We start from the raw sequence: 22680 nt of genomic DNA on the forward strand, positions 1-22680 counted from the left end.
GTATACAGGGCTTAGGTTGCAAATCTGACAATCTAGCAGAGTATGTCAATGTTGTCAAGAGTATGGAAAACAAAGCAAATCCATAATTGCTACTTGGCACGTCATGTAGTGTACACTCCCCACCTGCATGCATATACACACATGTATTGACTGCGCTTCTTTTGATTCAAACCACTAACGGAAGAATGTTGTTGCTGTCAGGTGGAAACCTCATATTTCCAAAAGTGTTACTTTTCAGGATGCAAATTCTGCAATAGCAGATCTACAAGCTCAAAACACATCACGATGTGACATGTTTTACCTTGTAGATCTGCATTTCTTTTAATCTGTTTTGAGACACTGGTACGATCAAGTGGGGCTTTTATTTCCGAAAATAATCTAAACAGTTTAGATGTGGAGATGAGTGGTTTCTGCCCGACAGTGACGATGTGACAGCTACACTGGAGCGTTGTATGTGTTGAGACTATAGAGGCTGTACAGCGTTTGTTTGCACTGGTATTGTTTGTTGAAAGCTTTATGTCAATCAAAACATTTGCTTTTAACTCAGCTTCAATTTATGTGCATACATTAAAACATGATAAAATAAAGGGAAAAACAAATAGTACAGGTCTGATTACAACAGAAAGGACAGGGGTTCATAGAAAGTACTGTTAGATCACGAAAATGAAGGAACTGCAACTGAGTTGGAAGTAACTACTCAACTCAACAAAGAGAGATGTATTACAAAGACTGGTACAATTAAAGACAAGAGGAACATAAAATAGACACACCTATGCAGTAATGCAGAACATTTAAGCAAAGTGTGTGTGTGTGTGTGTGTGTGTGTGTGTGTGTGTGTGTGTGTGTGTGTGTGTGTGTGTGTGTGTGTGTGCGCGTGAGTGCCTGCGTGCGTGCATGCGTGTGTTGTTTCTCAAGGCTGGGTTAATTGTTGGTGCTGTGCTGCTGAAAGATTAGAAGAACCCATGCTGCTAATCATCCCCACCCCCAAAAACAAACAAATGGAAGTCTGACGTTCTTGAGTTATTTTTGAATCAAGCCCTTTAAATATCATGCATAGTGATGCACTCTGTCAAGGCGTTCTACCTTTTCTTTCCAATTTCCCTTTTCCTGCCAGTGTTCATGGTTACATTTGATTACACTCTTTTGAGAAAACATTAGCCCTATTTTACATTTAGATTGTGGCCGCGAGATAACCGTAGTCGCAGTGTTTCCTAAAGGCTGAAGCTACATTTCCGGTCTGACACAGACACTATTTCAAAGAAATACCACACGGCTATTAGAGTTACTGGATTGTGACTTAGTTGAAAATGTCCCTGACCGCACGTTTGACACCGCAGTGGGACGAGTGGTGAGAGAGGCTGGCATTCTCATGTCCTAGTTCTTTGCATGAGCCACAATGAGGACATAATAGTGATTGCCAGAGTTTTTACATGTGGGCGCTTGACTTCGGTGCCACTGCCGCTGAGGCAGCGATTTGGAGGCATGATTGAGGCTGGCAGGTAGTTGTTGTTGTTTGCTGCCTTGCGAGGTTTAGGGTGTGGAAGATGTGTTTTTATTTCCTTTGAACTGATTATGTCATGAGGATAAAAACGATTAACTTGACAGCAGACGTTCTTGTGGATTGCAATAATGAAAATTGAAAACTACTGTAGTTCATAAATAATTACAACGTCATGATATGATTTTCATGATTATTTTAGGCACAGAACTCAAAGAGAGCCCGAATTAATTAATTGGCTGAAAGATTCACTTAAGTGTTTAAACCAATATACGTCATTGTCGACCAGATTCCCCCTACTGGACCCACCGCCCCCACCCTCCTTTTTTCCCTCTACACACCAAACCTCTTCGCTCGTAGCCATGCCATTTCCCTCGGATGTTCACCCCCAGAATATGACGGGGTTCATGTGGTTTTATAATGCTTCCTGTCATTTGTTTGGATAGGGAAATTAGGAAATTAAGTAAATTAAAGATGGAATGCCGTGATTTTGTTCCCGCCTAAAACGTGATCATCAGGTACTATGATTATACTAGGAGAAAGATTTCTTTCAAAAAGGTGTACAGAATTATATTTTTATGTGGCCACCCCCACCAGGCAAACCAAGCATTCAGCGCGTTCGGAAATACTGCACCGGAGCACACTCGCCTATTAGTTGGCATTGCATAGTGTGCTCAGTGCGCTATTTCCGAACGCGCCCTTAATGAACTGATGATAACCACACCTGGGAGTCTATTAGAGTAATGTTAACTCCATAGACACATACAAAACAGAAAAAATCACGGCAAAACATCACGGTACTCCATGTGTAAGGATTCTAAGGATTCTAAATTCTAAACATCACGGTACTCCATGTGTAAGGATTCTAAGGATTCTAAGTGTGTCAGAATAGCTGTACATGTAAATGCTCATTATTGTCACTGGTGCTACTGTATATCAGTGCCTCTGGACTGAGACATGGACTGGGCCGAGTAGTGAGTAGTAGAGTACCCTACATGTGATCTGAAGACACATGCTCTGGACTGAGACATGGACTGGGCTGAGTAGTGAGTAGTAGAGTACCCTACATGTGATCTGAAGACACATGCTCTGGACTGAGACATGGACTGGGCTGAGTAGTGAGTAGTAGAGTACCCTACATGTGATCTGAAGACACATGCTCTGGACTGAGACATGGACTGGGCTGAGTAGTGAGTACCCTACATGTGATCTGAAGACACATGCTCTGGACTGAGACATGGACTGGGCTGAGTAGTGAGTAGTAGAGTACCCTACATGTGATCTGAAGACACATGCTCTGGACTGAGACATGGACTGGGCTGAGTAGTGAGTACCCTACATGTGATCTGAAGACACATGCTCTGGACTGAGACATGGACTGGGCTGAGTAGTGAGTACCCTACATGTGATCTGAAGACACATGCTCTGTGTGCTCGTCGTAGCGGGTATCTATCTTCCTACGAGATAACAATCCTAGTTTCTCCTGAGATTGAATTGTCGGATGACTCTCGAGAGACACGGGGAGAGGAAATGGCTGAACGTATCGGCTATGTTGAGCAACAATATCCATTTCCACAAACTGTGGTGTTTGTTTTATTCTCACTGCCAGGTTTTTACCATCCATTATTATACGTGGCCTCTTGACCGTCCCTCACTAATCTGAGCACACACAATTGCACACTCTCTGACCTTAAATTAACACTGAGGATTTGATAGTATAGATTTGGGTCCTAGACTCATTTTTCATGATCAAATGAGGGTCCACAGCACAATGCATGTCAAACCGGGTAACCTTGACATTTTCCACTGGTATAGCCAGTGGTGTAAAGTAAAGTACATTTACCTAGCCTAAGTACTGTACTTAATTACAATTTGGGGTATTTGCACTTCACTGTACTTGAGTATTTACAATTTCCAATACTTTTCCTTGTACTCCACTACATCCCGGATCAAAAATATTGTACTTTTACTCCACTACATTTATTTGAAAACTTGTTTAGTTACTAGTTACTTTGTAGATTTGTATTATTATTACAACACATACAGTAACCACTTCAGCCCTATATACATTTCGGCTAGTTGAAAATAGACGATCTACAAGCTCACAATGCGCTGCGATTCGAGCATGCAACGCATTGTGAGCTTGTAGATTGTCTACCTTCAAATTATTTTTTATGCATTTGAAAACTTGAAACGGGACATTCTGCACAATGAGTACTTTTACTTTTGGTTCTTTAAGTACATTTTGATGTCAATACTTTTCTACTTTTACTCAAGTACATTTTTAATTCAGGACTTTTACCTGTAACAGAGTATTTATAGATTGCAGTATTGGTACTTTTACTCAAGTACAAAGTGTGAGTACTTTCCCACCCACTGGATATAGCCAGGTGTGATGAGAGCTTCTTTCAACTAATCATGGCCGAATGTTGTCGCAAACTTCCACAGTGTTCAAGGTGGAAAGTGCACTAATCAGAGATTATTACTTAATAGCCATGGCTGGTTGTTGATTGAGAAATAAAGCCTAATAAAAAGGCCAATTAGCATAATAGGATGTGGGACGTGATGATGGCAGAATTAAGCGAGTGTGACAGACACACAATAAGCCCAGCTCTGTCATCGCCTCAGCCTCAGACTCGCTTATTAGAATTAATCTGGCCTGATTAAAAATGCAAATGGCTCAAAGTCATTGACGGGAGTTTACATGTTTTTATAACGTTTAACTGATTTAATTACATGGAAAATGAAATGGTGGGATGTGTGATTGAATTTTCTTTTTTTCCCTCCTTCACCTCCCTCTTGCCGATTGCCATAGAGAAATGAATATTCTGTCTGCCAGGAAGAGAGAGTAATGAGATTAGTGGGGTCTCTCTCTCTGCTTCTCCCTTATACACTTTACATAGAGGCAGAGGGGCTTTAGTTAATCAAACTGAGCAGATGCTACTGTATGTATTGTATAAAACATCGTACTGTACCGGTACAGTGTACATTGTGTACAAGCCAAGGTACATACTTATTGTACTGTAATCCATTTGCTGTTGCTATATGTGGGCTTCATAAAAAAACAAAAATGCTGCCAATGTCATAGATTTTACCATAAAAAAAGACTTATGTAATATGTAGGCCACTATATGACTGCTAGCTAAACAGAAGCCTGTTTACATCCAATATTATTGATCTCCATTCCACAGTGTAGTGTTTCAGAATCTGGTTTACACTAACGGCTGAAAGAGAGAGACCAGAGGCTTAGAACGATGAAGTTCATTGTTTTAGTTTTAACGTCTGTAACATGCAGTACTGTGCAGTCCACCGCAACGTCTGAAAGGGACAAACCCAAATATATGGTTTGAATCTGTTTCCTCACGAGAAACCTGTTACATGGTAAGGAGAAAAAAAACTCATGTTTGTCAATTTTAACTTTGAACCTCAGTCTTACAAAATCTGGTGACTCAAACATATGTCTCTTGGCCGAATCAATTCCTGATGTAAAGTAACATAACCCCAGTAACCTTCATAGACGAGACAGTTCCTTCCAACAACTTAATGCAATTACTCCTTTCAGGCGGTGCTGTGAGACAAGCAGTGAAGGTTCAAAACATATTCTGTGTGCTTTCATAGGTTTCAGCGGTGGCTGTAAAAGCTGCTAGCATGCGGTGGATGTCCTGTGGGGGAGGAAATTGATTTTCTAGGGGTTTGTTTGTTCAGGACCCGACGGGCGACATGCATTGTTTGTTTTCTGATTTCTTTACATTTCAGGCCGATTGGTTTATTGGCGTATTAACATGTTTTATGACCGTCGCGGCTTCATGGCCGTCTGCAAGAAATAGTTTCATTTGAGCCGGTATGATGTTATTTTTTCCATCATAAAACATAAATCTGCTGGAATTGACATAAAGTCTTAAATTCAATTTATGTGAAAGGGCCAGGTGTTGGTTTTTGATCCTCATGTGCTGTGCCGGCACAGTAAAAATCCTCAGTCTTAATTTAACTCTGAGACTCTGTATAAAAAATGACCCTTCAACCCAAATGTACCTTCACGGGGTCCAAGTGGGTTCATTCTTTCACTCAGAGTTAAATGAACTCTAAGGATTTTACTGTGTTCTTCTTTCACTTCATTTTCCGTCAACCGTCCTCCCTCACATCATCATCCGGTGATTCATTTAGCTAAAACGGACATTTCAAAGCCGTGTTCAAGTACAGAGGGGGCGTGAACTGTGAACATGGCCACAGTTCACAGTCCACAGTCTATAAACATCATGTTCATCTCTCAACAGTCACCTTTTTCTTATTTCTTAGTTTTATTCTGATAAATGTGAAGCAGAAAAAAACATAAGCAGCCACAACTTAGCGTTGACAGGATGGGGGATCAATTCCAACTGTTCGTCAGCACATCGGCCCGTCGTGTCGAAATGGAAAGTATGCTATTGATCTGTGTGCATTAGTGCTCTACAGTAACGTAAGCAGCGAGTGGCGGAACAAAAGGAGCACTGTGCGTTGGACTGCGTACTACAGCACTGTACAAAGAGGACAGTTAACCTAGTGCAGTCTGTTGGTATGCCATTGTTTATCATTTTAAGTCCCGATGTATATTTTCCTTCCATAAAAGAATTTCATCCACTCTCACGTACATCTGGAACCCATTCGGGATGGTTTTGAAATATATGGTCCTACTGTACAGTGTTGCCCTGCAGAAGGGAGTGTCATTAAAGATCATGATTGTAGAAAAGCGGAGCAGAAGGGGAAAAAACATAACAAAAAACAAAGTAAAATATGGCTTGACATAAAATCAAAACCTCTAAGAATGGCAATAAACGCTGGTATATCTGAGGTCAGACAACGAGCGTGCAGCACAGAAACAAAGAAATCAAGTGGATCACGTACAATACATCTAGAGTAGACTAGTGGTTCTGAAATATGTTCATGCTAAGGACCTCTAGATTTATTTGATATGCATTGAGCCTCCATTAGCAGAGATGTTGTGCCAGGGACCGGCCCCCTGGAACCCTCTCAATGACCCCCGGGGGTCCGCGGACCCCACTTTAAGAACCACTGATCTAGATAAGGCAGAGAGCCCATTGAGGCTCCAGAGAATATACTATGCGTCCTGAACAGATATGTCACTGCTTCCCGCGCATATCTTCCCTTTGGGGGGAAAAAAACAAAACAACAAAACACATACGCCATTGTGCCACATATGTACAGTATATCACATTGTGCATATCTGAGCTGGGGAAGAGAGGCTGTGCTGTGTTGGGGCATACTGTATGCCATCATGATAAATATGCTTTAGTGGGGTGGGGTAGCATGTTGACTGTTGGGCCACAAATTGAATGAACTCTGGTTTGGTGATTGGATTAGCATATTGTAAACAAGGGGGTTATTTATGTTATACGTTCTAGATCCAGTGGCCCTCGATCAACTGAAAAAAATATTTCAAATGCAACAAATACTAAGGAAAGGCAGGTAGTAGTCCTGCATATCATTGCACAATGCTATCAATCTGTGCTGAAAGAAACAGTTCCTTTGTTGCATAATTATTTTCTCAACTCTGAAAGTACTTCAAGTGTTCATACTGTACTACCAGCAGCGCTGCGAGCTTGTTGAAAATCTGCTATTTTTGAACATTTTTGAAAAATCTTCAAAGTTTGAGAACTACTGACTTTGAATGCATTTGTAGAAACAGCTTCAGATCTTAACGGGGTTTACCGCTTAAGCCCTATTACACGCTGTTGTCTTTTTGTGGTGAAAAAAGTAGCAGTTGCATTACGAGCTATAGTGCATCTGCAATTTCAAATAAATCACACCCGTGTGAAGTGAGGGGCGCTCTTATCATCGTACATCATCATACATACTCTCATTCCGGCCAATCACAATTTGTGTCCTCACCTTTGTCTTCAATGTTTGTGTTCATTGTCAATGGCATTCAATGTTTGTGTTAACACAATGTTTGTGTTTACACAAACCCTCAAAGCTGGACATACTGTAGGCCCTCAAAAAAGGCCATGACATATTTTGGAAATGTTGGCCTTTATGTAATGACACGCCGAAAATAGGGAAGGCAGCTTTTGAAAGTGGTCAACACTGCTACTCTCAAGATGGTGACAACGGACGATGCTAAGTGGCACAGCACCTTGGTCAAAGATAGAGATCTTTGACCACATCAGAGAGAGACTGTTGGAGAAGGTGGATCTGGGCCTCTTGACTTAACTGTACGACCAACCAATACAACGATGACAGGATATGTGGTGGTGACAAGGAAAACCCTGAATGTGCCGGAGGAGTAAAAATAGGCCACTTGGCACGAGAGAGAGAGAGAGAGAGAGAGAGAGAGAGAGAGAGAGAGAGTGTTAGAGAGAGAGAAAGGGAGAACGCCGGGTGGAAGTTGCTGGATGGTGCCTTCATGTATAGGGACTTTTCTCCTGCAGCTCAGAGATAAGAAACTGCATCTCAATGCTGTTAATTACTGTCAAAAGACTTCTTTTTTTTAATCATGCCCAATTTCCGAAAGAAAACCAGACTAAGGAAGTCCAAATAAAAAATCTGTAACTGTAGAATTGCCATGTATTGAGCAAGGCACCTGAATGACAGTGCCAGTCAGTCTGATTTAAAAAGGGGGGGGGAAATATCTATAAAAAAAAGGCAGTGATTTGGGGTCAGAAATACTATTTTCGTCCACTAGCAAGACACTCAATAATGTTATTGGCTATTTATTGCTTTATTTCACTCTTTAAAGACGGGTTTAATTAATTACCAACTACATGTCTTCAACAACCCTAATGCTTGATGTATAATCGGTTGCACCTCATGTCGCGCTTCGAAAATATCTTCTGCCACCACTTATCCCTAAACGTTTTTGCCATTTTTTACTATTTTGACATTTTTTAAAATAGTTAAAATAGCCGATCTACAAGCTCACAAGGTGTCGATGTAGTTGAACTGTATTAAAATATTTTTCAAGATAGTAAAACATGGCAAAGCAGTTCAGGGATAAAGGGTAAGGCGTGCCCAAGATAGGGCCACAAATCTACAAGCTCACACTGCAATGTAGACCTAGTATTTTTGCCGCGCGGTACTGGCGCGCAACCGAGTATAACGGCGGCCTTTGACACTCCCGTTCAGGGACAGTATTCTGTAACAGCTGATCAGCGCCAGCACTTCTTGGCCTTCTTGAATGAGCGGTGAGAAATGATGTGTCCTGCGGCCTGTCCTCCTCTACATATCTGCTCGTTCATCTGCGCTGCTCATTAAAGGGTAATTACCTGTAATTAGTGGATCATGTCGCTTTAATGAAGATGTTGAAGGCTGTTAGCGGCGGGAGGAGCCGTCCTAATGCTGAGTGATGCTCATAGGAGTCAGCGGAGGGAGACGGATGATGCAGGTTCATAATGAATAGAATAGACCCCCCCCCCCCCCCTCCCTCGGTCACACTTAAACCGCATACTGTACGTTGTTGTTTGAGCCTCTGTAACATTGACTTTTCTGTTTTCTAACTCTAATATCTTTGCTGAAAATAGCCGAATGGCAACCTCGCAACGCGTCACGTTTGCGCCGCGTCATGAGCTTGTCGATCTGCTATTTTCTGCTAAAGTTTTCCCTGAAACCGGACAGTGGGACATTTGAAATCTCACAATAATTTCACAATGAAAATAAAAACTAAAAGTATCATAATGGGCATGACCAGTTTCCCTATATGCACCAGTCAACGTCGCAGTACAGGAAGTCAAAGTCACGCCAGACGGGTATGGATTTAAAAAACAAAACATTAAAGCAATAACACATAAAAGCCCAAACTCTGACTTTAACAAACAAAAACCTTGAATAACTTTCAACAGTTTATACTGTACGTATACAACACAAAGTACTGTATATGTTGTACATAGTTTATATTACGTTGACCCGTGGCCCATATGGAATTCCAGAAATGCCTTTCATAACTTTACACTACAAGTGCCCACACACACACACACACATTTCACAAACGGTGACAATTATCACACCTGTCCTCGTTCAGGAGGGCAGATAATGAGTTACTGTACCAAAGCAGGCTAATAATCCAGATGATGTTGAAGTTGTTGCGTGTGTGTCACAGGAGTGTCTGTGTCATATTCACAGTGGTGGGACTTGGGGGTGTGAGAATTTGCTCTGCTCTTTGCTGCGTACGTGCGCACGTGTGTGTGTGTGTGCGTGCGTGCGTGTGTGTGCGTGAGCTCCCTGGCGGTGTGGTGAGTGTTTAATCTGGCCCGGTGGCGTGCTGTTGGCCCGGCTAATCACAGTGTGTCTGTGGGAGCGCGCTGAGCCAGGGGAGCACGCCGTCGCTAACAGCGCCTGACAGACTCATTAGAGAGACCTGGCACTGAGCTACCAAGACACACACACATACGCATGCACGCACGGACGTACGAACACACACACACACACACACACACACACACACGTGGAAAGGCTTTCCCATACACACAGAAATGCAGTCGCACACGAGCTGGCAGACATACACACTTGTGGGAAATGGAGACACACAGGGATAAAGGCATACTCACGCACGCGTGCACATACTTGAGCACGGCACACGTGCCTGTTCTAGCTTGCAGACACACGCACATGCAGTACAGTACACATGCACACACTCATTCATGTACTCAGCCACAGAGATTGTGTGGCCTCTCTTGCACGCTCTCTCTCGATGTACGCGCGCACACACACACACACACACACACACACACACACACACACAGACTCCACGTGTGAGAACAAGGCAGGCGGTGACCCCTTGCAGTTGCAGCCCAAACACAGACAAGAGCCAGGAGAGCATCTGGGCACGGGGGAGGGAGGGAGGGAGGGAGAGGGGAGGGGAGGGGAGGAGGGTGGGAAAAAGCAGAGTGGTGGGGAAGAGAGGAGCGCTGAGAAGGGAAGTGTCTGACACAGCAAGATTCTCTCATTCAAATGACTGTTTGGACAGGCAAACCATGGCTCCAGTGGAGTATTCCTATTGGCTAATTACACTATACCTGCAGTCAGGGGGTCACATGGCGTGTCTCCTCCTGAGCCCGTTAAGGCGAACCAGTGCTGAGCTGGAGCTTCTCCTTTTGCATGAAGTTTCACTCTAAGGAAGCATCTCGTGGCACAAAGTAACAAAAACAACCAAAAACACTTCGGTTGGGGTTCTTTCTGGTGTGCCAGAACACGAATCTGATTATAAGACGACCCCCATTTTTCTAGACTCATTTGTGGAAAAAGAACATTGAATGTCAAATAGTCTAGTCCCCTATTATAATACGAACCCGTTTTTTAGGATATTTACATTGGAGAAAAAATATTCAGGCCAATAGCTGTTAAAAATGGCAAAACATGTTTTTAAGAAGGTGACCTTCTGTGTGTTGAATGAATATACAGCATTCAGCTAGCCACACATTGACCAAGACTCACTGAACCGTGCGACCCCATGGAGGTTAATTGGGTCTCAGCCCAGTTGAGCCACCGAGTTGAAACGTTAGCTTTGGCTGAATGGCAGATGAAAGCGTGTGAGTGAGAGTAACAATCTAAATGCGTACAGTAGAGCCAGACCGATGTTTATTAAAAAAATATATATCATTCATTGGGGTTAGGTTTAGGCTTTTTTAATTCCACAGGGGAATGTAGCAGATTGGAACGTCTACTGACCTACCGCAATTGTCTCCAACGCGAAGCGTTATATTGTGACGTTTTGGAGAAATTCAGTAGGTTGCATTCTATGTTGATCGCGGCTACTGATTTGACAGGGACAACGCGCGTCGTCCGACGTTACTAACCCTAACACTAAATCTATAACCTCAGTGTTAACCATATCAGTCTTAACCAGCCACGTACGTCCCCTATCCTCATCAGTCTTAACCAGCCACATAAGTCCCCTAACCTCATATCAGTCTTAACCAGCCACGTATGTCCCCTAACCTCATATCAGTCTTAACCGCCCACGTAGTCAGGTGTGTCGTCGCTGGTAGCTGTGATCAACCGCACAGAATGCAGCCTATACTAAGATCTTGGTAGTAGACGGCTACAGTCTACAGAGAGCATTCAATATCTGATTAAACAGGATTTTGTCCCTTTCAATGCATTGATGGCATTCAAAACGGGTGGGGAAATTCTGTTTCAGCTTCAGCCAGCTGAACGCTGCCCACAGAGCAGTGCGGAGGGAAGAGGGCAGTTAGGGGTTAAGTTGTTCATGGACACTTTGACACAGGAATCGATGGCTGGAATCGAACCTGGGACCTCTGGCTTATATATTGGTTTAACCACTTTCAACCTGGTGTCAGTATTCTGTGCATGTCATCATAGGAAAACTAAGATTGATTCAATTTAAATTTGCAGCCACATGGTATAGACGTAATTGTTTATCACGTGAAGCAAAACAAGCGCTGCCTTCAACCGTCTCATCCAATCACAAGTGGAGTCCTTCGCAGACCATAGGGGAAAACAACATGGTGTAGTGTGGCCCAGCCAGCTGTAGGTTCTGTGTTTGCTTTGCCACTGCTAACCCACAGATGTGGCAACACACACGGTAGTGTGTGCACTACCATGTAACCAGATGTACCACAAATGCACAGATGTAACCAAATGGACCCGCTGGTAGCTTTACTGACGACCTTGTCTCACGTGAAAACCAATTCAGAACCGTGTTTCATTTTCTCTGCTACTGTGCCGTAATACAAGGGGTGCAAATCCCCCCCCCCCCCCCCCTTTCTCTCCCCCTCTATCTCGGTCTATTCCCCTTTCTCTGCCTTTAGAGTACAATAGCTGTTTTGCTGTCCCCCCCCTCTCTCTCTCTTTCTCTCTCTCTCTGTCTCCCTCTCTCCCTCTCTCCCTACTCTCTCCCTCTCTCCTCCCCAGCACAAGGCTATGACATTGAGGGAATGTGATGTGATGTATTGTAGTGAATAATGTATTCTGCAAGGATTGTACTGAGCGCACAGCAGATGGCAGCAGGTTGATCTGTGCGTGCGTGCGCGCGTGCGTGCGTGCGTATGTGTGAGTCTGTGCGTGTGACTGTATATGTGTGTCTGTTTGCATATGTGTCTTTGTGTGTTTGATGATAGTGTGTATGCGTTGCCCTGTGTGCAGACACATTTGTGTATGTTTCTGTTGCGTGTGTGCGTGGGTGTGTGGGTGTGTGAACTCACCCAGTATGGGGGAAGGGAAATAGGATAGAGATGGAGTGGGGGTTGGTGTGTGTGTGTGTGTGTGTGTGTGTGTGTGTGTGTGTGTGTGTGTGTGTGTGTGTGTGTGTGTGTGCGTGTGCGTGTGCGCGTGTGCGTGTGTGCGTGTGAGCTTCCTTTGTGAGATAAAACATGCAAATGGTGGATTATTTTAATGCATTTTTTTCCTAGCGCTCCGAGCCTTAATCCCTAAAGCAGTTGAAATGAAAATAGTATATGTTTTCTTTCACAGTCTTTCCCCCCACCTCCCTTTTTATTCTCAGATAGGAATTTACAGCTAGCAGCTGTCTAGGAACGGCATCCTTTACACTTTCATTTTGCGTTGGTGCATTTATAGCAAAATCCAACGGTCACATTCCTATAGCAGTGGGTCGGGACCCATTCGTGGGTCACAGACCAATGTTTATGGGTTACATTTAGAAAGATATGTATATTCAAAAGATGTTTTTAACTATCTTTTTTATATATATGTATTCATTTGAAAACAAACGAACACATCTAAAAAGAATACATAAATAAAAATAATTCAGATGTAGTGGATAAATTATACACTGAGGAATTGTGGTGTGTACAGTTGACTCTCTAACTGATGAAACCCTGTATGTACAGTTAAACGGGGTCCCCCAGGGCTTTATACTTGGCCTGCTCCTTTTCCCCCCCTCTACAAAAACCATCTCTTCATTGAAAATAGCTTGTCTATAAGCTCACCACTGCACAACACACTTGTAGATCTGGTATTTTTGCTGAATGTTCACCCATAGAATAGGGACGCAGGGTTTCATGTGGTTAGATGGTTGGCATTGAGGGTGCTCGGGTGGCGCAGCGGTACAGTACCTGTCTAGCGACGTGGTTTTCAACCCTTTTCATATCAAGGCCCATTGTTTATTCTGCATTTTAACCACAGACCACCATTTGACGAGATTCAGCCTTGCAGACCCAAAAACTAAAGAATATGTACACCGTCTACATGCTGTATTGATGTTGGTACCACAGGAGAGATAACAGGCAAACATACTCAAAATAGCAATTCTTCTACATTCTCTAATTGTGTAAACCTTTTGTAAATCACCATGAGTAATGCCGATGTTTAACAATAATTTAACTCTTGAGGGTGTAAAATGAAACCAAATTCATTTTACACTCTCAATTAGGGTCCATTTGGTTACCAACTCGCCATCATTTAGCTGGGGACCACCTGGAACCCCCTCAAGGTCTAGTGGTTTGAATCCACTGTGGTGCATGCGGTTTGGTCGGGCATCTACTACAGGCTGTGGGTCGGGGAATGTTTAACGGGAGAAAGAGGACGGATTCGGCGCTCTGTCCTCCCGGTGGGGGCTCCTCACTGGCAGGTGTGAGCCAGTATAGAGTAAAATAGCAGTGGCAAGAAACATGTGGGGAGGAATGAATTGGCATAGTGACTAGGCTAAATTGGGAGGACAAAAAGGGGTCAAAATAATTGTCTACTCTAAATGAAAAATATAACTATTAAAATGTGTATCTGCAGTGCTGTATGTACAGTATGCATCTCATCCATGAATCTCCAAATACAGAGGGAAAAAACATGTGATGCATCTGTGCGTGATCAGCTCAACAATAGAATCAATAACAACTGTTCCTATATCACCTTCAGTAGAAACTAAAGTGTTTTTTCATGTGACAGAAGTGCAGTGTTCAGAACAAGAACATGATATAAATGGATATGTAAGGTTTTTTTTATTAAAAGCATTATCTATAGAGAGGGAGATGAAGCAGATATATCAGAAACATGTACAGTACACACACACACACACACACACACACACCCAGTCACCCTTATGAAGTTATCCCCTATAGAGCTAGCAAACAGATGGTAGAAGCTATTTGCACTCACTTAGATGATGGCTTTTACATTATACCATAGAAGCCAATTCTACATGGCCCTGCACTTACTCCCGCTTGTAAAGCTGCAATCTGGGAGTTTGTTTTTGTGAATTAAATGTTATTTTTACCAATCCTATATTAGTAGGACCACTACTGGTGGAAGAGGTACTGACCATGCCCAAGCAGGCCGTAGAAATGTATGCAGGAGACCTGGTTTAGAATCTTATAGATTGTAGATTTAAATTAGTAGCTTCTGAAACCGAGGAAACAAATCCAGAACCCGTAATATGTTAACACTAAACTACACAACACGGTTCGCTTAGTTGTCCGAAAAGGACCAACATATCTTCCAAACATCTCTCTTTGACCTTACTGTTCCAACATTACATAAGAGCGGTACGGTCAGGCAATATATCGATATTATAATTTATATCGTATTATGAGACTATATCATCTGGGATTTGGGATATTGTAATGTCGTGATATGGCATAAGGGTAGTCTTTTCCTGATTTTAATCACTTAAGCCCTATTGGGGCCAGGAATACCATGTATACTTTGATTAATCACATTGCAAAACATTATGAGCTTGCAGATCATTTATAACTAATATATTATATTTTATTATATATATTATCGTCACAATATTGATACTGTGGTATTTGATGCAAAATATTATATTAGATTTTGTCCATATCACCGAGACCTTTCACAACAGTGCTTTGGAGTGGCCATTAATGCTCACTGTAACGAGTTTACTGTACACCTGAGGCTATCGACCATGACCGTTCTCACATTCATACTGTAGGAATTAAAATGTACAGAGTAGACACAGGAAACTAGTGGGTCACAGTGGACACCCTGTTAGTTAGAGCTCATTAGCAGCTCTAGCATTAGCTGTGTGTGTGTGTGTGTGTGTGTGTGTGTGTGTGTGTGTGTGTGTGTGTGTGTGTGTGTGTGTGTGTGTGTGTGTGTGTGTGTGTGTGTGTGTGTGTGTGAGACTGTGTGTGTGTGTGTGTGTGTGTGTGTGTGTGTGTGTGCGTGTGCGTGTGCGTGTGCGTGTGCGTGTGCGTGTGCGCGTGCGCGTGCGTGTGCGTGTCAGCATGTCTGTACAGTGAAATTAGAAATGAAATTATGTATGTGTGCGTGCTTGTATTTACACATGAGGGCCAAGCATCCCCACAAGTATGGTAGAATTTGAGAAATAGACAATTTTCCAGGTCCTCAACAGGACTCAGTAATAGTTGTTTTTCGTTCTCAACTTGTGGAGTGGCTATTTTAATTACGGGACACTGGCATGCCACTACTGGAATGTATAATAAGTCTGGCTTCAGGGTTAGGGTTAAAAATGACAAATAAATTATGTATACTAATACAGTGTGACTGTGCGTGCATGTGTTTCTTAACTTTATTCCCACAGGGACTCATAGCCAGGACTTATATTTTTAATTCCTGTGATGGTTACTGTGCAGCACTGCAGGGAGTTGGCTTTACGTTGAGGTTGTGGGTGCAACTCCCCAGAGTGGTCTGCTGTGCTGTTAGGCTTCCCCCACAGGACACCTAAAGATGTGATGTTCAACCCATTTATCATTTCAAGCCATTAGATACCAGGTGAAACCTGGCTCATGATCGCTGCTGTTAGAGTAGAGCGACCTTTGCGCAACGCCGCAACCTAGTCATGATTGTCTGACCCCATACTCTGAAACGCCGCCTAAGCCAATGGGAATCTGACCCCATACTCTGAAACGTCGCTCGGAAGTCTCAACCAAGCCCCCAGACTTCCATTGAAGTGAACAGCGTGGGACGAGGCTGTCGCTCCTCATCTGCTCTCTAGATATATTATAACTCTATAGTCTCAACCCAGAGTCTGTAACGCCACAGAAAAGGGGGACAGATGCACAACAGAGAACGCTTGTTTCACCTGGCTGTTAATGTTACGCGTGTCATTCTTGTTTCCTCTCTATTTATGCTGTGAAATCCTCAGTGTTATTTTAACTCTCAGAGTTACAGACCTGTAACGAAGGGTCCATTTGGCTCCTAACTATATCACTCATTACCTGGAAACCCCATGGAAACCCCCTCAAGGACCCCTGGCGTTGAACCCCGCAGCCCACATTGAGAACCAGTGGCCCCTAAAAGGCTGATGGCACTCATCAGTGGAGTGGCGACACAGAGGGGGGCCCATGGGTGGGTGGCCCGGTTGGCTGTGAAGTGTTAGCCTGCTGGATGCCTGGCAATCAGGCCTACACACTGTCAAATCCTGAGGCTTATGTTTAACTCTGAGAGTGTAGAAAAGTAATTAGATTGACCTGTAATAATTAAATGAACACTGAGGATTTTACTGTGTCTGCTACAGAGAATGACTCGATACCGCAGCAAACGTTCCTTTTACTGAATATATACTCCCACACCGTTGAGTGAGATCAAACTAGCCACATGGTAAACTCCTGAGTGTTTGGTTTACGCTGAATCGCTGATCATGTTTTTAAACTCTCAGAGTTAGACTAATGCTAATGCAGTAGAAGTAATTTGTTTTACCTTGAGTTAAAAATTAACAAAAAGAAGAAAGATGCCACTGAGCACTTGTAGTACAACATTTTCTTTCCCCTGATAAATTAAAATGTGACCGTGGAAATGTAGGAGAACGTGTAACACAGAAAGGAGAAGAAAGCTTATGTGCCTCTGTCTCCCTCCCTGTCTCTGTCTTATTAAGAACAGCGAGCATAATTGAGTAAATGTAGTTAAGTATTTGAGTGAGCTGATTCAGTCTCAGTGGGATGGTTGATATTGTACTTAGGAAGAAAATGGCCCTGGGCGATTCATTAATGGTAAATAATTGAGAGGCCTGGCTAGCGCTGCGCTAAGGTGAAGGCGCTGCTTATTATTTTATGGAGTTTTGTTCTTAGGGCTCTTCAGTTTAAGAGTATTAAAAATGCACAAGCTTTTCCTACAAATTACTCACTCGAAAGATTCAACACACGCTAATGACTAACCATTCATCTCCCATTGTTTTCAAGATGAAAAAGAAAAAAAGATAAACATGCTTGCGTTTTGATAAATACTTCTCGAGCTTTTAGTAGGCTACTATTATTTTATTCCAAGGCAAGGACGTTTTTGTTCTGTTCTATGTAGCTTTAGTTGTTTTTATTTCATTTTATGTGTTAATGCTTTTCAGCTGGATGTCCTCCTCAAGACGATCTATAATGACGGGGAAACATCTCCCATGTAGAGTGCACACTAGGACCACCCCCCTAGCATCTCACATGGTCTCACATGGCTATGCTCGCGTTTTCCCAGACATTCAGTATTCCCCATGCCAGTGGGTCGGATTGATCCACTTGTTCTCTCAATAGGGGGGTAATGGAGCTGTACATTGAGCCAGGCTGGCAGCAGGCCCATATAGAAGTAGCCTTGGTTCACACATGCACGCACACACCCACGCACACACACGCACAGACACACACGCGCGCACGCACGCACGCACATGCTCGCATACACTCAGGTTGTCTCATTGGCAAACAGATGCATCTGTCTTTAGGCTATAATGCTGAGTGCTTTGTGGCGCCCTTCTTCTTTCGTTCTATCTTGTTTTTCCACCTTTAGGAAGATCCCGCAAATGGAGTTTGTTTACATTAACTGGCGCTCACCTAATTTGTCATCTGTTAAAAGGCCATATCATTTTCACACAGGTCTACATTGTCTGCTTGCTATCACTTTACTTCTCTCTCTCTCTCTCTCTCTCTCTCCCTCCCTCTATCTTTCTTTCACTCTTTCTCACAATATGGCTTGGCTCAGAAGAAACTGCGAAGTGTGAGCACTTGTCGTCTTTTCATATTGCGTTTTTTGGCGATGCAAAACAAAGGCCGCTGCGGTTGTAGTTAACATCTTATGTACCCAGAAAAACACCATGTGACGACCGAGAACTTGGGGTTGTTTCCGAGGCCATGGTTGGCTATTCACTGTATGTTCTATAAATGGATTTGTCACACCATGCTGTGCTATGGCCTGTTCTGTGGTGAGGGTGCTGTGTCTTTTGATGAGATGGTGAGATGTTGTACTTTTCTCACTGTAGTTACAGTAAGTCAAAGGAACAGCTCGTTCGGTTTACTTGACTTGCCAAGATTAAAATGCATATTCGTAGTGTGTTCAATTCTGTCTGACCTGATATTTGTTGGCTGTAAATAAATTGGAGACTAGATATCGTCTAGGATTTTTGGAAATGTTGTGATATGGCATAAGTCATGTCTTCCCTTGATTTAAAAAAATTCAGTGGGCCCATTGTTTAATCATTTTAAACAATGTTAAAAAATAAATAATGGCTGACATACTGTACAAGCTCACAGTGCACCGCACGTTGGGAGCTTGGTATTTTTGCAAAAGGTATATAATTCTCGTCACTATATACGCTATTATCATCGACATCGATATATTGAGGTATTTGGTCAAACATATCAGGATATTTGATGTTGTCCCGTATACCGCCCAGCCCTATCTCCCAGAATAGTTCATATAGCCAAAGAGGACTGTTTAGCTTCAGTCAGACAGCTGTATAGTGAAACAGTATGAAGCCGCCCGCCGGTTACTCTCTCTCTAGGCCTGAGATCATTGGCTCCGTGCCAGCATTCAGCCCCACACTGTATCCTCGTGGGGGTTGTGTGTGTGTGTGTGTGTGTGTGTGTGTGTGTGCGTGTGTGCGCGTGTGCGTGTGTGTGTGTGTATATCTGTGTGCTCAGTGTGTGTGTATGTATGTGTGTGCTCAGTGTGTGTGTATGTATGTGTGTGCTCAGTGTGTGTGTGTATGTATGTGTGTGCTCAGTGTGCGTTGGAGAGCAGGGAGCTGTGCAACGGGGAGGAGGAGGAGGAGGGGGAGGCGTGTTGGGGGCGGAGGGGTTGTCAGCTCATTAACCTCCATTCTTCCCCCCCCCCCAGAGCGGCTCTGTGTAGAGTCACTGTTTAAGTCTCATGTCATTACCCCTCCTTACCCCTCTCTTGTACACGCGTGTGTGCGTGTGTGTGCGCTGCTGGGTGTTAGGGGAACCACAGAGCAACAGGAGAATGGGAAAATGACGGAATGGATTCAGGAGGAGAAGGCTTGATGATGGGTGGAGGAGGAGGGAGGGGAGGGGAGGGGGTATGACATTTTACTTTACAAATGACCGGCTGTACCTCGTAGTAATACCTCGTAAACTAAAGGCCCACCGTCTCGTTTGTCCCTCCCCACTTTTGTCTCTCCTCCGTTTCTTTTCGGCCTTCCCGGCTTGTCTCTCTCTCTCTCTCTCTCTCTCTCTCTTATATCTCTCTGTCTATCTCTCTCTCCCCCTCTCTCTCTTAATCACAGGCCCGGTACAGTGTTGGTGAACGAGGGGTTAGGCTTCTCCACGGTACCCCACCCCCAGGCACCAACCCAGGGAAAAGAGTTGTAAGTGTTATCTTTCCCTGGTTTTAATCACTTAAGCCGTAATTTAGGCTATAGTAAAACATTTTGGGAGGGAAATTTTTCAAAATTAAGTATTTTTGGACAAATAAAAAAAGCTTTTTGGGGATAAAAAATAAAAAAATTGATATTATCGTCTCAACGCGATATTATCATCACAATATCGATATTGAGGTATTTGGCAAGAAATATCATGATGTTTGAGTTTTGTCTATATCATTCAGCCCGAACAGTATAGGCCAACCATGCTCCCCCCTCCACCTATTCCTGCTAAAGCCAATTGATTTGATTTGGGTGTGCCCCAAGGTATAGTTTTGGGCCCAGTGGAATTTTGGAGGCTGTGAACTGGGAATACAGAGCTCCACACAGTCGACAGATTATTCCTGTCCCTGTGGAGAGTCAAACCCATGCATGTACCGTACAACCCCCCTACAAGTGCACTAACTACATAAAACCACACATGATGCATACACAGGCATAATGTACACACATATACGCATGAGATACACTCATTATTTTAAATTTTAAACTGCAATGTAGTTGAGACATGCATGTATTTGCATTCACAAACAGCAGGAATGTGCTGTAGTGATGATGCCAGAGGTTACATGAATTAATGAGAGAGATGTAAGTGTGACAAAATGCAAAGGTGTGAAAAACCCCTCTCATATAGAGACGGCAGGATAACGCTGTCTCTCAGCTTCTACAAGTTATATGTGCCCCCGCCCCCTTCAAGTATCAGAAACCTGCCATGGCAATTTGTTTCATTCCTAATTAGCTGAATTCTCAATTAATTTGGACTTAATCACTAAATCAATAACAATCTATCTATAAATGCATCAATTCTCTGTACGTACGTACGTGTGTACGTCTGTAATTTTGCCCCACTGACTTCGAATTCGACACACGCGTTCCACACCTCCACAGGGTGTGCAGTGCCTGGTGTCCAGTCCGTCAGACACCCCGTTGTCCAGAACCAGCACAAAAGCCTCTGCCCGGGATCTGGACCTGATCATATCTCCATATATGGAGCTGGCCTGTTCTGACATCACAACACTTCATATTTGAGCATGCCTGACACAGAACTCCATATATAGGAATAAAGGGACACAGAGAGACAGATACATAAATCTCCATATATGGGTATAAAAGGGACACAGACATATGGGTGGAACGGGTACTCTGACACGGGTACAACAGGTATTGCATAGCCGGGTGGGGCATGGATCTCCAACTTCCATCGTTACCGACTCAGTGCTCTACAGCCGGGCACCAACAAAGAGAGAAAAAAAACATGGCCAATTAAAAGTCCTATAGGTCTAAATAATTATGTGCGGCATTATGCTATCTGAATGAGTTTATTGCAAAGCATGTCATAGCTTTGGACTATAGGCTAAAGACTATTTTCAGTTGCTTTGTATTGTTTCATTACTAATTTAGCATAGTATCTCTCTAGGGACTAAGCTGCTGCTGCTGCAGAATCATTTCTGCTCTTGATGTGCACCAGATTTTCCACATGATTCTGTTAATGCATGTCATTGGAAACAGATTTAAGCACTATACAAAAAACAAATAAACTCAACTAATCCTTTCAGCATGCAGAATATAGCTGTAACAATTTGACCACTTGTCTGGCCTATATACTGTATGTCCAAGTCTATAATATACTGTGTACACGTCAAGCCACATTATCCTCCTGGGTGGGACACAACACAAACCAACTCCTCGCGTACCTTTCTTTTGTTCCTCCCCAACTAAAGGCATTGATGGAAATAGACTGATACACTCCTACACTCCTTCCTACACTCGTAACGACTTATTTTAGTCACCGCGAGAAAACAGTCAAACTTGTCTTCAACCTTTTTTCTAATAGTTTTTTTTCTTCTTTTGTATTGTGTGTGCGTGTGCGTGTTCTCCCATCCCTTTGCTCTTTCGTATACTTCATTCTGTGCAGAGAGGCAAGAGAGCAGTAGATTGCATTAAGATAACCAATTATATGCTAGAGGAAACCAGACCTTTTTTTTCCCCCCCACACACACACTGCAGTTATCTGATGCTGCGGTGAGCACAGGCAAAGGGCTGGGTTAATGTGACATTCACTCTGCCCTTTATCTTTCTCCCATCGCTGTTTACCCCAGTCAGTTAAAAAGTGGCTTCTTCTTCTGCATCCTCTGCTCTTGCCAGAGAGACCTCACACACACACACACACACACACACGCACACACACACACACACACACACACTCACTCTCACACACACACACACACACACACACACACACACACACACACACACACACACACACACACACACACACACACACACACACACACACACACACACACACACTAAAACAAACATTAATCCAGACAGACGCGGCCAGTAACACACACAGAGACTGAGGCACTAATATGGACACAGAGACGCTAGCACAAGAGGGATTGGACGATATGAAAATTTCATATCACAATTATTATATTAATTATAATAATTGTGATAATGATTAAAGTACGCCTAAAACTCTTAAATTGACACCTTTGTTAAGAAACAAATATTTTGTTGCCTCATGGGACATCATTTGTGAACATCGGTTTTACTGACAATTTAACGATGAATATGATTATTGTGAGCAGTTTATAATCGAGATAAATGACCATGTGCAGTATAAGCCTAATGCACATACAGGCGCACACACATACAG

General features: G+C 43.1%; 1 protein-coding gene across 3 annotated transcripts in view; it reads left to right on the plus strand.

Moving 5' to 3' along the window:
* Positions 1–22680, plus strand: part of LOC308315203 (TOX high mobility group box family member 2-like) — a 100835-nt gene that overhangs the window by 18033 nt on the left and 60122 nt on the right. For 2 of the 3 annotated variants that reach the window (XM_080763064.1, XM_080763065.1), the window contains exon 2: positions 19884–19964. The exons of the other annotated variant lie outside the window; for it this stretch is intronic. In XM_080763064.1, coding sequence (XP_080619190.1) covers positions 19884–19964 — 81 coding nt within the window. The remainder of the gene's footprint in view (positions 1–19883; positions 19965–22680) is intronic. 3 annotated transcript variants of the gene reach the window in all.

The sequence above is a fragment of the Protomyctophum bolini genome (assembly GCF_963924005.1).
Source record: "Protomyctophum bolini genome assembly, chromosome: 5".
NCBI classification, from domain to species: Eukaryota; Metazoa; Chordata; class Actinopteri; order Myctophiformes; family Myctophidae; genus Protomyctophum; species Protomyctophum bolini.